The 17,162-nt window shown below is 30.0% G+C and overlaps 1 protein-coding gene and 1 pseudogene across 2 annotated transcripts; one reads left to right on the plus strand and one right to left on the minus strand.

Annotated features, from left to right (window-relative positions):
- On the minus strand, positions 1 to 1,665 carry LOC107626824 (uncharacterized). Its single transcript, XM_016329720.1, has 3 exons — positions 660 to 1,665; positions 477 to 576; positions 1 to 232 (listed from the first exon to the last, which is right to left on the minus strand). The coding sequence occupies exons 1-3, from the start codon at positions 1,663 to 1,665 to the stop codon at positions 1 to 3; spliced, it is 1,338 nt and encodes a 445-aa protein (XP_016185206.1).
- A 9,298-nt stretch (positions 1,666 to 10,963) lies between these two features.
- LOC107628178 (uncharacterized) lies at positions 10,964 to 16,736 on the plus strand (annotated as a pseudogene). The gene is made up of 16 exons (XR_015905205.1): positions 10,964 to 11,192; positions 11,882 to 11,984; positions 12,095 to 12,164; positions 12,267 to 12,305; positions 12,387 to 12,504; positions 12,596 to 12,653; positions 12,740 to 12,939; positions 13,025 to 13,085; positions 13,449 to 13,508; positions 13,625 to 13,644; positions 13,741 to 13,806; positions 13,910 to 14,077; positions 14,331 to 14,588; positions 14,780 to 14,992; positions 15,174 to 15,445; positions 16,270 to 16,736. The product of XR_015905205.1 is annotated as an uncharacterized LOC107628178 (transcript).
- Positions 16,737 to 17,162: the final 426 nt, after the last annotated feature.

Genomic DNA, 17,162 nt, shown 5'->3' on the forward strand with positions numbered 1-17,162 from the left:
TTATCGAATTGTCCGATGTCGGTGGCGTAACTGGGAGCGTGAGAATCGGCCGCTGGTTTGCACAACAAGCAAACACATGTCAACACGGAAGCCGGTCAACTTGAAATTCACCACAGTCACACCGTTGTCGACGGAGGTCCACTGCATACTCCACACCACTGGGACACTCACGCACTTCAAATACCTCATTCTGTCGGTCAAAGCAACTAACTTGGATGTTACCTGCTGCCCGCTGATTTTCATGCAGTTTGGAGGTTACAAGCTCAGAGAATAAGTGTCCTGCATTAATTTGAGCCTCAGCCTCGGCTCTTTTTTGGGTGAACAATTTATTAAGCCTATAAAACGTTGCCTTAACAAGTGCAGTGACTGGAAGATTGCGAGCCCCTTTCAGTACCGAGATGTCCGAGTTGATGCATTCCACTAGATTGGTGGTCATATGACCCCATCGATATCCCCCATCAAATGCTAAAGCTTACTGCTCACGTGGAATCCGATCCAACCAGTTGGTATAAGCCTTACCCCGCTTGCGTAAACGCTGATAATGCGTCTCGTACTTGCGAACTGTTCGCGAGTATCCTATCAATAAAAAAAGACCCACTATAAACAACGTTCATCATAATAACTGAGTTCAAGAGTAAATGTAATCGTAACTATCATACCGATGTTGACGATAAGCTTCTGCAGATGCAGAGCCTTGAACTTCCTCAAAAAATTGGACTCTATATGTCTGATGCAGAACATGTGGAATGCTTTGGGAGGAGACCAAGCTCCGTTACTACGAGCAATAGCTGACCTAATGGAATCGTGCCGATCGGAGATAAGGCACACACCATCACGTGTCACAACATGCTGTCGCAAGTTACTAAGAAAAAAGTGCCAAGCCTCAGATGTCTCTCCCTCAACTATCGCAAATGCAATAGGTACGATGTTCTTGTTGCCATCCTGTAAGACTGCAACCAACAAACAACCCTTGTATTTTCCATACAAATGAGTTCCGTCTACCTGCACTATTGGCTTGCAATGTCTGAATGCTCTAATACAAGGGTAATAACTCCAGAAGACTCGGTGTAGTACACGAATATTAGGAACCAAGTCATCTCCCTGATACACAGGCATTGTTTCAGAATGAACGACTGCGGATGGCTCCTTGTGACACATGGCCTCAAACCATATCGGCAAGGCTTCGTAGGAAGCTTTCCAACCTCTGAAAATTGACTCCACTGCCTTCTGTTTTGCCAACCATGCTTTGCGATAACTTATAATGTAGTTAAACTTTGCCTGTACTTCCGCAATCACTGATTTCACTTTTATAGACGGGTCAACTTCTACCAATGGCTTTATTGCTTCTGCAACTGTGTTAGAATCTAGCTTTGAATGATCTTGAAAAATGGTGGCCCTAGTACATGTGTGACTACCATTGTACCTCCTTATCTCCCAACAGAACTTTTTGGACATTTTGCTCACCCTGATCAGCCAATCACATCCTGCGCCATACTGGGTGCATTTAGCATAGAATGTCGTCGGTTCTGACTCATGCACCCGATAATCTACACCTCTACAGATTGTATAATCTTTCATCGCCTTAATTACTGCCTCCCTAGAACTGAATTCCATTCCCATAGTAAATTTACCATCTGGCATAACGGGAAGCTCTGCTGCAATCATATCACAAAATTTATAGTTGTCAGAACTAATAATCTTGTTGGGAATAAGTAGTTTTACTAGCGTACACACAGGTATTTAGATCTGATCTATATATTATTTATTATTGGAATAAATTTTAAGCACAAAATAGATCTTTAAGGATTACTTTCTTTTCTTCCGCTGCGTGTTATGAACACATGGTAATCCTTCAAATCTAATAAACTAATAATCACATAACAATAGAAAACCTAGTTGTCAAAACCGAACCGATCAGATCACTGGGTCACTGGTTCAACCAGTGGATCATTGGTTGAACCGATTGACCCGGTCCTATGTAAATAAAAAATAAAACATAATAAAAAAATTTCACTAACATTTTAAAAATATCTAGCTATTCTAAAATAATATGAAATAGGAACAATAAGTATTTTGTTAACTTTACCGAATTTGACCGATTTTAACCAGTCCACTCCAAATTTTACCGGTTTGCACCGGATTTTGTTGCCTTGTGCGGTCTCATCATCGGAATAGACCGGTCTAGGTTCCGATTTTCATGCACTGTCCTTCATGAACCACAAATCGAACGGTCCAATTTGTGTTCCCTTTTAGCTGTAATAAATTGGACCATCCGATTACTTCCCTTCACCTGAATGCCGTCACACCAATTTTATAAATTTTCCATAGTTTCATAACCCAGCATTACACCAAAGTTGGTGTCATATAAAAAAAATTAGCCACACTAACTAAATGCCATATTTTTTATTTTTCCTTTGAATCAAGCTTTTTATTACTTGATTTTCATATGGGTTAGATATTGATATGGAGAATCATCGTATATGAGACATAAAAAGACGAGCCAAAAACGTGGTGAGATAGATTCAAGATTCAAGTATATATTTAGTTCTAAATTAATTTAATTTCATTCAATAATAAAGTCACATGTTTCATGAAATAGAAAAGTAATCTAAACAAAACAAAATAAGGATTGATTTTGACGTTTATTTTTATCAATATAAAATTAAATAAATAAAAGTTTTAATTTTAATACATTATCGATATATACAATAATTTTATATAATATCATATCAGGAAAAATAATTATTTTTAATATTAACTGTATATATAATTATAAAAAAATAAATATAATTAAACCATTATCATTTTTTTATATTATTAATATATTAAAATCAAACTCAAAAATAAATAAAGAAATAATAATCAGATTGTGTTGAACAGAAATTGGTTTTATCCAATCCTTTGGCGTGTTATTAATGTAAGATATGGCTTTTCTTAAAGCTATCAGGTTCTTTTTTTTGTGTTGTGAAGATCCCATTTGAAACTTGTTCCCTAGTTCGTTCTTTTCACCTTTTCTAAAGGCCAAAGCTAAGGGCAAGGTCCTTGATGCACAAGTCAATGATTTTGTCTAAACCTTTTTTAACTTTATTATTATTGTTACCATTCTCTTGCTTCACTTTAACATTTTTTTTTGTATTCATTCATGCTTAGATTTTCAGTCTTGCATATATGTGTGTGTTACTTTGTTCCCATTCCAAAAGACTATAAAGTAGAGTGCATATAATATATTACAAAAATATTATATGTATATTAAAAATTAGTTATTAAATTAATTATATATTATATATATTAATTTATATAATTTTTTAATAAAACAATAAATTACTAAAATAACTAAATATGGTATCTTAGAATAATTAAATTTATAATGGATGAATAATTAAATATATTTACATTAGTATAATTTTTTTTATAAAACATTAAATATGTATTTTTATACATATATAGTAGTTGATTAGGAACTAATTTTTTATTGTGTACAATATATATTAATATTGCAAATATCTCCAAAATTCAAAGTTCCTTCAATCATAAAACAAGAAAAGAATCAAACACTTTTGAGTAATTTTGACGAGAGAATGCCAGGTGATATTGTTAGAGTATATTACACTGCTTGTTTGATATCATTTTCTACACAAAATATTTATTAATTTATAAATTTAAAACTTGGTTTGATGAAGACATTTACTCCTATGATGAGATTGATTATGGGTAGAGACATTCTTATGTATTCTATGTAATAAAAATATCTTATTCCATGAAGTAGTTTTATTCGTAAAATTTCAAAAAAGAAAATAAATTAAGAGAGAGAGAAATAAAAAGAATAAATAATAAATAATAGTTAAATAAAATTTCACATAAATTAAAAAAAAAACAAAAATATTTTAATTAAAACACTTAATTCATTAAAATGCTTCTACAAATTAAAACATTTTAATGGGTTGAGTGTTTTTATTTCAATCCCTTCATGAAAAACAAAAATCATGGAGCGTGTACCTTGACTTTTCCTAAAGTTTAGGTTATATAATAATAGTTAATCCCTTATATCTAATAACACATATCCCCTTTAGGAAAAAAAAATGTAAGTATAACAAATTGAAAAAATTAAGACTGCACGCAATATTATCTAATCTTGCTCTCTGTATATAAATACAGAATAGCTCAGTATTTATATTTATAATAAAAATATGAATAAAAATGTAAAAAATATAGTAGTAACTGAATTTGATATTTATAAAAAGTTTGATTATTTAATTGTAATAAATTTTATTATTTTATCATAAAATATTTATTGATTATTTTCATAGTTAATTATTTAATTAAAAATATATAAAATATATATAAATTTATACAAGTATATTATAATGGATACTTTTTTATGTTCAGATAACATATGTCTATGTTTTTTTTCCCAATATTAATTATATCTGCAATTTATTACATATCTGCATGCACTAATTAAGTATGCCAATATATATAGATTGGGGACCATAGACCCAATCTGATTATTGAGTACTCGTATAGTAGCAGAGGGACCAAGTTCTTGTTGCAATCTATGTTAAAAAGTTTTGAAAAAGGAAAAGGATTAACATGTAAATAAAGGAAAGAAGTAGGCTCAAGAAAATGAAAAAAGTAAATAATAAATATTAAAGAGATGAAAGAAGGGGAAGGATTCTTTTCTTTCTCGTGAGTTGAGAATTTCAAAGCTCTTGAGATGAGTGTGGCTAAGGGAAACTGCAATTATGAGCTTGTGTCGGTGCAATTTACCTATACTTATACACAAGTACACAACCAAACATAACATATTTATATTTTATTTTATTTAGGGGTGTTTATGGATAGAATTCGATCTGGATGTCTGCGGTATTTATTCGAATCTGATCCGAAAATTGCGGATATGGACCGGTCCGCAAGGTTATCGAATCGGATCCAATTCGCACACTAATGAGATCGAATTGCAGATTTTGTGTAGGTATGCGCATATCTGCAAAAATAAAAAGTAAATATTCTTTTTATGTCTTATTTTAACTACTCATTATTATATATGTTGTATTATTTTAATTTATTATTTAAGAAAAATATGTTTAATATTATTTTAAGAGTAAACATATTTAAAAGAATAGAAAAAATGAATTTTATTGATATTTTTTAATAAAAATAAACTTTTAAAAATATTTCTATGTTTTGCGGATATATCCGATATCTGATCCGATTCGATTCGTAAAGATGTGGATCAGATCGGATCTAAATTTAAAAACTGCGGATATTGAATACAATCTGATCTAATAATTTTAGTGCGAATAAAAAATTTGACCATATCCAATCCGATCCGCGTTCACCCCTAATTTTATTTACATATTTTAATTTGTGTCAATAAATATTAATTAAGCACAACAAAAACAATATATACTAATAATGTTATAAATACACCAAAAATTATTTACTTATGTAAATGCATACAAATATATATTATTAAATTTTTGGTGTGTATATTATATATAATATTTTTATATATCAATATCTTCTATACAATATTGTTGTTGTAACATTCTAAAATATTCATAATATTGTATAGCTGAGTATAATTTATGTTCTTATGTGGATAAATTTTCGAAGTATAGCTTGTCTCTTGCGTTGTTGTAATATGTATTTTTTTTAATAGAGTAAGAATAATTCAGATATCGAAAAACACAGCAGGTGAATACCTACAAAAGGTATTTCGACACTCAAGTCAGTAAATATTTAAAAGGCATATAATAATTCTATAAATATAGAATATTAGACATGAAATAGAATTTATCATGTTTGTTCTTTTTGAAATATAAAAATTGCAGATTGTCATTATATCAAAATAATAGTTATTAAATTTATCAATTACAAACTTAGAATAAAAGTAAATAAAATTGAATTATAACTCATATTGTATAATAAAAACTGAATTATAAGGTCACAGATTAATTTACATTTAGAGATATTACATTGTAAAAAGTATTTATTTCAAAAGTGATAAATATTGTAAAATAGGCGGTGCAATTTTTGGTAGCTAGCTCCAATCTCTCATTTTGCCACCCCAAAATAGTTGCCTTTTAACATCTCCACTGAAATTTATTCTAGAGAGAAGGTGGTCTTTTATTTATTTTTTTTTTTTAAATTACACTAGTCTTATTTTAATTTGGAATTTTTTTGTCAAGTTTAAAAGTAATAATTAGACATAGATCACTTTATCTTTAGAATCAATATTGACAAGATTAATGTCTCTCTACAAACACAAAATAAAACACGAACAAGTTTGTTTTGTCTATCTTGGTGACCTTTTGTTTTTACCGCTTAAGTAATGGAAAATGGTTTCAACATAAGATGTAAGATAAGATATAGTACAAGACATATATATATTTTACTCAAAATAAATGTCACTTTTATATAATTGAGTAGAGACCAATATATTTTGATATGATTGTATTTAGATATGTCTATTTCTTAATGTCTAATTTAGTAAAATCAACATTTATTATGAGTTTATGACACTATAACATTTATTAAATTTTAAGATTAAAAAATTTTATTTTTTTAATAATAATTATAAAAATGTATAGCAAAATCTGATTTTTAAAATTTTTTTAATATATAATTTTTTATTGTGTTTTTAAATTTTTTAAATTTGTCATTAGTATTTTTTTAAAATCCTTTTTGCCAGTAAAGTAAAATTTCAGATATCATTTTTAGTAGTTTACTGTTTATTTTATTTTATTCCTTTTATGTGATTGGAAAGGTGTCAATTCACATTGATGCAAAGCTAAAATAGACAATTAGGTTGAAATTTTTCTAACAAGAAAAACGTCAGGGCCACTCTCAAGCTTTAATTTGAAGATGTTTTGGAGGGTCACAGTCTCATTCTCCTTCAGTGATAAGATTGTACTAAATGTCAACAAATTTCTTTTATAAGATTGTACTGAATTTGCATTAAATATGATAAACAAAAATTCTAAATAGTGTTAATTAAGTTTTTGACTGTTATAAAATACTTTTCTAGTTTTTGTTTTGATTATTATTTTAAATTTTAGTCCAATAAAATTTAAAAATTTTGTATTTTAAAGGATTAACGACTAATTTAGTATCCGAAAGATGTTATCAACAAAACAATTCGTTAATGATTTGAAAATATGACAAAAAAAAATTAATAAATATTATTTTTGTAAGTAACAAAAAAGCTTTTATATTTAGCAAACGGTTTATCTATTAAATTTTAATTTTTGTGGCAATATTTGAATAAATATTTAAAAGATACAAAAAATATTAAAAAAAATTAATGTATAGATTTTTCTTTTAATTTTTCAAAAAAAATATGGTCAGTCACAATAAAAATTTAAAAAAAAATCACTTGATAAAAAATTATAAAAATTTTAAGGATAAAAAATCTTATTTTTCAATAATAATTGTAAAAATTTGCGTCACACTTTATCTTTAAAGTCATTTTTTAAAATATATATTTAATATCTAATTCTTTTTGTTGTGTTTTTAAATCTTTTGAGATTTTTTTTGTTAGTGGTACAAATTTTTGGATACTATTTTAATATTTTACTCTATTTTAAATTATGTCATTAGTTTGTTCGGACAATTTACGAAAATAAAATATTTGGGTTCCAAAATGACTGAAATACAACTTTTGCAGTTTGGATACGAAAATACAACTTTTTACAAAATTATATAAACCGCAGGAGGAATCCCACAATTTCAGAATACACATAAACCGCTCATGGAGTTTTGGGATTTATATAATTTTATAAAAAATTGTATTTTCATATCTAAACTGAAAAAGTTATATTTCGATAATTTTAGAATCCAAATATTTTATGCATAAATTGTCCGTTTGCTTCCTTAAGTATTATTGACATGGTGTTTTATTTATTTATTTATTTATTTATTTGTGTCTATTGACATGGTATGTTAAATATTGATGTATCAATATATCACATTTGGTCAAAATAGCATTTAAACTTGTTATGTCACGTGTCACATAAGCATTTAAATTTGTCATACATGAACATTTAACCTACCATGTCAATATTTAACATACCACGACAATACTTAATGGAGTAAATTAACATAAACTGAAATACAGACTTTTTTAAATTTTTATGCGACCGAAATTTAAAGTTTTTTTTATAAGGTTAAAAATTATTTTATAAAAATAAAAAACTTATTTAAGTTGTAGATCACCATCTATCTTTTCTTTTTTTTGGGTATTAGATCACCATCTATCTTATTATCTACGGTAAAAGACTTTAAACATTTCATCCAAATAAGGAACTGCATGAACATGGTATAAGAGATTTTGTTTTGGTCAAGAACATGTTATAAGACTCTTAAAAAAATGTTATAAGAGTAGGCCATTCATTTTAGCCCAATTTAGGTATTGGGTTCATAAATGGAATTCTCAATTCTAAAAATAGATAAGCCTCAAAAGTTCGAACTATCTATTAAATAGAGTTCTCCTCCGTAATGAATTAGTTTTTGGTAGAAACTCAGCAGTCGACTTCACGTGAAGTTTATAGCTGAGAGCTGTTAGATGAAAATTTAGTCAAATCAGTCAAATCATTTAACGGTCTTCACCTATCAACTTCACGTGAAGTCGACTGCACCTGAGCTTTTACCTTAGTTTTTAATATAAAATTAGAGCATACCGTAGGAGAAAAAAAAAAAAAGAGAAGTTTCAAAGGCCGTTATTTTATAACAGCTTTGAATAATAAGCATTATAAAAACTTTTTGAGAGAAAAGGGGGAATTGTATCACCTTCTGTTTTTTTTTTTTTTTTGGTCAGGTACCTTCTGTTAAGTGATGTTGTTGGGGTCTCTAGGGCCAGAGGAGCTAGTTGCTTGTAGTTTTCTTGTGTTTTGGGCCTTGGTCCTTTTGTTAACAAAAAAAAAATAGAATAATATGCATTAGATATTGAATTTGAACCGCATCATCTTATGTAAAAAAATTTATAAGTCCTAAAAGTGTCAAAGTTTGTATATATACATATTGGTACAAATATATACCAAAATTCGTATAAATAGTAAAAATTTGATACTTATTTCATATGAACTTTGACTTTGAGTTTTTTTTTTTAATTATTCGTAAAAACTCTTTTAATAAGTGATATTTAAATACCAATATAAGCATCTACTGAATTTGCAAGTTTGAAGCTCATCTTAAATTTAGTAGGTCGATTGAAAAGGGTATTCTCTTCTCATATAAAAAAAGTCTCAACATTAATAAGTTGTGTGAAGGTAAAGCAAAGAAACAAATTGCAGCGAGTTGCAATATTGTTTGCTTATTCCACAGGTACAAATAAGGTATATTAAGAAGTATTAAACCATTCTTCCACTTTTACTTTAGAATACATAAATTCAGTTACAATTTTAGTTTTTTATTATTATCTTATCTTATTTTTATTTTTTATAGGCTAATACCCTCTATATATATATATATATATATATAATTTTACTTTCATAATTTATAATTCAATCAATCAAAAAATATAAAATACAATATTTTTCATTTTTTTTTATTCTTTCATAGTTTTATTAAGAAGTGAAATCACTTTATGAACATCTTATCATTTCTTAACAAAAAATATAAGAAACTAACTTTTAGTTAGCAAATATTAACTACTTTTAGAATTTAAATTTAGAATGCAGGATTTAGAATTAAAAGTTTATGATTAAGGATCTAAATTTAAGAGAAAAAATAATTTTAAAAAAATTGACTAATGTTAATCGTAAAAAGTTGGTCATCTAACAAAATAATTTTATTTTTAATATTTTCTGTTTTTTGAATTTTGTGAAAAAAAAAGTGAAAACAGTAAAAATAATAAAATCTTATTTTTTGTTTTCACTTCTTATTTTTTTTTCTTTCACAAAATCTAAAAAATAGAAAATATTAAAAATAAAAATAAAAAATATAAATATAAACCAAATGCACCCTTAGTTTTAGTTTTCTTCTCTGAAAACAAAGTGTGCTATGTGTAAAAAGGAAGTTGAAAATATTTATCATCTATTTCTTGGATGTGATTTTACTTGGCAAGTTTGGTGCGCTTGGTTAGCTTATTTCGACATGAAATGGTTCTTTTCCGGTACTGGGAAGGAATATTTTCTAAGTTGGACAGGTGCAAGCGGTAGTAAGGAAGAGCGCAATAAATGGTTCATGTGCTACTTTGCGGTAGTTTGGAATGTCTGAATGGAAAGGAACAACAGAATTTTTCACAATAAAGAACCAGGCGTAGAAGATATATTTGACATGTCTTTTCTTAGCTACCAAGAGTGGAGATGTAAAAATCCCTTTTGTTGTTGATGGCTATGCCGAAGATGACAAAGGGATTTGTTTTGTTCAGTAAGCTACTAGGTGGTTATGGTTAATTTGCGATTAGTGTTTGTTGTGCTCCACCGTGTTGAGCTCCTTTGTTTCAAAAAAAAAAAAAAACAAACACTACCCTAACGTGCTAACTCACTGATTTAAGTCAATTAACTATGAGTATCTGTAGTTCAGATTTGAACTCTTATAACACTTCGACATGTAATTGAGTTTGTTAGGCTCTACCAAAATGTGCATGAAGCCAAGGTTCCATGCTAAGCACAAAGACAACTAGATTAGATTTCGCGAGTCTGACAATATATTTTGTTGAAAAAAAAAAAAAAGTCTAGATGAATTTAATATCGATCAAACCCACTATAATTGAGTGATGTCTTTGGAGCAATTTTAATGAAGAACTTCCCAAACGACTTATTTATAACTTACCTGCACCCCAAGCTATGACAAACTTGTTGCGTGGTTAGTAATGATGTTTGAGTTATGAAATATTTGGTGAATTGGTGCAATGTGAATGTGATGAGCCGCAACACAGAGAATGAAAACTCAAACTTCAGAACTTAACTAACCAACGAAACAGAAAACAGAAAACGGTTAGCCTCATCGCCACGTCTTCCTTCCTTCTCTTCCCGTGTTTTCTGTTATTCTTAACGTACATTTCCTATTTCATCTCTCATGCTCATGGCTCCTTCAACTACTACTTCTTCTCCATTTCTCCCTTTTGCTTTACCATTCTCTAATTTTGCATATTGCTCCCTCTACTCTTCTGTTATTATGCCAATTCCCTCTCTTCTCCTCCTACTTTTTTTCTCCCCTTCTTTCGGCATCCTCAATTTTCACCAACCGTAAGTCACCAATTGTATATCAAAATTGTGCTCTATTATTATTAATTTGTTTTGATTAGGTGTACCTGTAATTAAATTCTGTTTGTTAGTTACTGGTGGTGATGTGTGGTTAATGCTTAGAATTTAGAAAGTTAAATGGCATACGCTAGGGTTTAGGGTTTAGTTCATAATTTGAATAAGAATGACAAATGCTATATAGTTTTGTGTATATCTCAGTCTCTTATATGGTTTTTTTTTTTTTTTTGGGGTATTAAAAGTGACGGGAAGATAAACATTTTGTCATGTCACAAAAAAAAAAAGGAACGTGCACAAGAGAAGTGTGCATAAAAAGTAATGCAAACATCATTTGCCATAGTTAACTTACATTGATCTCATCATAGCGTACTGAATCCTCTAAAGTAATATTTGTATGAATTGCATATTGCAATGAATTGTTTCCCTGTACTTTCATCAGATTTCTAGTAGCTATATATGGTTGATATGCATATTTGGTTAGTGTTAGATTTGTGTAGGATCCAAGCTAGGGATCAATGGTGAAAATTTTGCATATAACAAAGCCATGTGAATGTTTTTATTATTATTAGAGCTCCATTTCCATTTTTGGACTGAGAATCTGTTGAATGAGCAAGATTTTTCTGCTTGTTATGAAGTGCCATGCTGATATTTGGTTTCAATTTCTGTGTTCACAGCTTTCCAATTGTTGAACCTGATCCTACTCATACAAAGCTTCGGATTTCAAGTGAAGGATTGGAGTCTATCAAGAGAATAACGAATCCGATTGCATCTGTGGCAGTATGTTATAGTTAAAGCATGTATTCTTTGTAACTTTGAATCCTAGTATTTATTCTACCTCATGTTAAGATTAAACCTCATGTAACTTTGAAAATCGCTGTATGAACCAGGTGATTGGGCCATATCGCTCTGGAAAATCTTTCTTGCTTAATCAACTTCTCTCTCTTTCTTGTTATGAAGGTGCATGAATTTCTCATGGCTGCAAGAATTCACTCACATTGATATTGGTTTTATGTTTTCCATTTTCTGATCAACTGATTTGAATTAATATGTTTTTTTTAGGGTTTGGTGTTGGGCACATGCGTGACACCAAGACAAAAGGTAGATGGAGATTAAGGTTTAGGATTTAGGGTTTATCTTCTATGATTTAATCTAATTTCTCTTCTGAATGATACCATACAGGAATATGGGTTTGGGGAACGCCTATAGAGTTGGACATTGATGGAGTAAGAACTTCAGTTTTTTACCTTGATACAGAAGGTTTTGAAAGTCTTGGCAAGTCCAACGTATACGATGATCGGTAATTGATACTAACCCTCTATTATCTTTCTTTGCATGTGTTTAATCATAAAACTTTTTCACTTGAGCTTTTCTGCTTGTTGCTTTTCCAGGATTTTCGCTCTGGCAACTATTATGAGTTCTGTGCTTATTTACAATCTCCCTGAGACGGTTAGTTATAGTCATCATTACATATTTTGTCATTTTTGTGTTTGTTGGTGTTGCATGAACGATGTGTTTAATCTTTATGTATTCAGATACGCGAAGCTGACATCTCTCGGCTCTCTTTTGCGGTTGAGCTAGCTGAAGAATTTTATGGGAGGTTCGCAACCTGATGAATTTTTTATCTGACATTGTCAAGCTCTTTCTCTTTTGTGGGATAAATTATGGTTATTAACTTGTCTGCTTGATTTGTATGCATATGCTGAATTTGCAACTGCTGTGTAACAGAGTAAAGGTAATCCAAAGGCATTAGTAATATCACCATTGATCTAATATTTTTCTCTCTTGAATTTTGGTCTGAATATTTGGATGTTTGGTAGGGCCGAGATGTTGCATTTCAACCTGCTAAACTTTTGTGGCTTATCCAACGTGATTTTCTCCGTAAGTCATAAACACTTTGCTTGCTTTAGTTCATATATCAGCAAGGTGTCTGTTAAATTCTAGGAATCACATGCTTTTGTAACTGCCATTGAGGTTTCTAGATATATAATATTCGTTCATTCATAAGCCTTCATATACTAACTTAGGCTTATTGGAGATTTAGTCCTTGATATGTATCAGAGTCTCTATGACGAGGTGGTTAATTTTCAGTTCTTGTCACTCTCATTCCATTAATTGAACTTTAGGACATAATGAAAATGGAGCTTTGTTTTGTTGTCTACCCTTCAGGTCTAGTAGTCCTTGTTGACTATCCTGTGAACCCTATTGGATTTTGGATACTGATACTTTGCTTAATTGTCTCAGAAGGGAAATCAGTGCAGGAAATGGTGAACGAAGCTCTTTGGCATGTTCCCAACATTGATGGTTAGATATGCAGTATTGTTGCTATCAGCTTTAACTAAAATTTTTCTGCAGTACAATTTTCTATGTTGTCTAAAGCAAATGTGTGACGAAAGAATTTTTCAACTATTTAATTGCAGGGGATAAAAATATTGATAAGGTATTTTCTTTCCTGGAATTTAATTCTAATTCTAGTTACTAGCAAAATATTATTATCCCAGGACTGAATATTTACCTCAGAAGTTAACTTCATCAGGTCAATCAGATTCGAGACTCATTGGCTATTATGGGTGACAACAGCACTGCATTTAGCTTACCACAGGTTTTAAAATTGTTTCTCTATCTGGAATTGTATTATGTATGTCCACATTGTTTGTAGATAGTGTTCTTTATCTAATTGGTCATTGAAACTGGACCTTAAACAGCCACATCTTGATCGGATAAAGCTGTGTGATATGAAGGATGCTGAACTCGATCAATCATATGTTGAGAGAAGGAAGCAATTAAAGGAGCTTGTCGCCAGCATAATTCGTCCAAAGATTATACAGGGAAAGACTCTAAATGGGACAGAATTTGTGTCCTTCATGGATCAGGTACTTGGCTTTTACTTTCTCTTTGGGGGAGTAGGTTTTCGACAAAGTGTTGCAAGTTATTCTTGAAACATTGTTCTGTCAACGATCCTATACCGGAAACTAAATCTTCCCTGCTCTTATAGTGAATATGCTTAGCGCTATCTAATATCGGTAGATTGAGGCTAGTGATTGGACAATTAAAATAAGGCCTTTAACTGTGATCTCATATGGTATAACTGTTAAACCATTTTGGTTTTTGTCATTTCAAATTTAGATGCTTGAAGCATTGAACAAAGGAGAAATTCCATCAACAGGGTCTCTTGTGGAGGTTTTCAACAAGGGTGTTCTTGAGAAATGTCTCAAGTTATATGGTGAAAAGATGGCAACATTGAATCTCCCGCTTCCAGAAGAATCTCTTGAAGAGGCACATGATAAATCTAAAGGTGAAGTCATTAAAGTCTTTGAAAAGCAGTGTTTTGGTCGTCGCCATGCTAAGAAATCATTCAGGCAGCTTGATGCAGAAGTGGAGAAGGTAACTTTTTAATACTTGATGTAGATTTTCAAAATGTCATTGGTATACAGGGAATTCAATTAGCAACTGAAATTATATTAGAAATAGCATGTCATGCATCTATATTTAGTGATTATCATTTATTTGATGATTTGATGATGTTGACACTTTGATGATCTATATCCTATATTTGCTTGCAAAATTTGATGCAGGTGTACAAAAACATTATTTTGCAAAACGAATATCTATCTTCAAAGTCCTGTGAGGCAGTTTACACCAGATGTGAGGATATTATGGATCAGCTTCAAGTTCTTAGGCTTCCTTCTATGGCAAAATTCGATGCGGGTTTCCAACAGTGCAATCATAGTTTCGGACATGAATGTCTAGGACCTGCAAAGACAAACTACAAGCAACGGATGATGAAGGTTTGAAACAGCACAATAAATATTGCATCACATTATTTAAAATACATGAATAGACCCTTTAAGCTTTGGTACTTGGTCCATATTAGACTTGTTTAGTATCAAAACCTGAATTGTTACAATATTTCTATGAAGTAAATGGTTCAAATGCTTAATGAGTTTGGTGCAACAAATGGAAATGCAGATGTTGGGGAAGTCACGTGCTCTGTTTATAAAAGAATACAACAAGAAGATTTTCAATTGGTTGGTGACCTTATCATTGGTCATGGTAGTGATTGGTCGTTTTATCACAAGATTCATTTTGATTGAAATTGGAGCATGGATGCTCTTTATATTTCTGCAGACCTACACAAGAATGTTTTGGTCAGAAGAATCTCTTTACTATAATCCAGTTTGGAATTTTATAGTTGCAACTTGGGAAACTCTTGTTTATAGCCCAATTTTGGATCTTGACAGGTAATTTAAACATTTCTTAATTAATTCCAACTAAAATTCTGTTGATTTTAGGATTACTAGGATTACTAGGTCTAGATACAAGAAAATATTATATAAGAAGTCGAAACTTAAATGAACAAATAGTTTAAATTTTGATCTTTGTTGCTTCACGATTTTTTTAAATAGAGATCAAACTTTAGCACAACATAAACCTCTGTATCAAAAACTTTTCATGTGCATCTACTTGACAATTTAAGCCGAAATGATATGTAACATTATTTAATATAATGATAATACATGAACCTATATCTAAGCTGAAATAGTATTAGCAATGATTCTCACTCTCATTTTAAAAGTGGTGTTATTGTTAACCCAAATCCATAAATATGACTTCATGTATCATTGCTTTTTTTGAATATTTAGGTGCCATTAAGTTGTTTAAAAAAATTTAATAATTTATTTTTATTTTTAGTGTGTTTGATAAAATTGTAATAGTAAAAATAAAAATGCTAAAAAATAAAAAATATCTTTTTTAAAAGCTATAATTTATATTTTTTTTAAAATATTTTTTTTAATATAATAAATAAATATTTGTATATTATTATATTCAAATATAATTATTAAATAAAAAGATATTTTTATATGAAATATTTAAATATAAAATTATTTTTATTTTAAAAAAATTAAAAAATTACTTAAAAAAATTATTTTATAAAAACTCACCAAAACAAGCCTTTCAACCATGTTCACCTAGTCATTTATATTACTAAAGTTCTGAAAATTAATGTGCAATATTGGCATTTATATTGTTATTGCATAGTAATAATTTTGGGTGATTGTAACAGATGGGCCATTCCCCTTGTTGCAATGCTGTCAATGTTCATTCTTTACTGCTGGGCCTGTTATGGGAAAAGGAAATATGGGTCGCAGTGGCTCTTACCATTACATACCAGCAACACATATGGTTTGAATCGACCAAGAACAGACTAAATAAACCAATTAATGCTGATATTTATTTTTTGTTTATTTATTTATTTATTTTAATGTGGGCATCCCTTGTCTTTAGGGGTGGCAATATGTACCCTACCCGCGGGTACTCAACCCGACCCCATCCAATCGGGTAGGGTTGCCAACCCGATCCGCAGCGGGTAGGATAAGGTGCGGGTAGGGTTCTCGTGCGAGTCGGGTAGGGTGCGGATTGAGTCTCAACTCTACCCGACCAACCCGCACTCTATATATGTTTATGTTATATACTTAAATAAAAATATGTTTTAAGTAGATGTTGAATCAAAAACCTCTCACTAAATGCAAAAGATCCTTAACCATTAAAATCAAATCATTAATTGATAATTTAATTTTTTTTTTTACATAAAAATAAGTTCTATTTTAAATTATCATCAAGTTATATAATAATGTTATATATTTTTTGTAACCCGTGGATAAAATCGGGTACCCGCAGATTAAGAACGAATAGGATTAGGGTTAAGATATTCTCAACCCGCAGATAGAATAGAATTGAGTTTGTATAAAAATCTCAACTCACAGATAAAATTAGGATTGAATCCAAACCCTACCCTATCCTACCCATTTTCACCCCTACTTGTCTTTTCTTCCTTCTTAAAAGGTTGTTTTATACATATGTAACATATATATAACTGTTAACAAGTAAGCCACTACATGATATATACTTGAAAAGTTCTTATGTAATTGAAAATAAGTAAAGTTCTCATGCATGATG

This window comes from Arachis ipaensis, chromosome B2 (genome assembly GCF_059453495.1).
Source record: "Arachis ipaensis isolate K30076 ecotype BB chromosome B2, ASM5945349v1, whole genome shotgun sequence".
In the NCBI taxonomy this organism is placed as follows: Eukaryota; Viridiplantae; Streptophyta; class Magnoliopsida; order Fabales; family Fabaceae; genus Arachis; species Arachis ipaensis.

What these genes read in the sequence shown, in the direction of transcription:
- LOC107626824 (XM_016329720.1), bottom strand. Translation starts at nt 1,665, where the DNA reads ATGATTGCAGCAGAGCTTCCCGTTATGCCAGATGGTAAATTTACTATG. An exon ending in GAAGCTTATCGTCAACATCG is followed by an intron (nt 577 to 659) that starts GTATGATAGTTA and finishes TTTTATTGATAG; the next exon opens with GATACTCGCGAACAGTTCGC. An exon ending in GATCGGATTCCACGTGAGCA is followed by an intron (nt 233 to 476) that starts GTAAGCTTTAGC and finishes CATGAAAATCAG; the next exon opens with CGGGCAGCAGGTAACATCCA.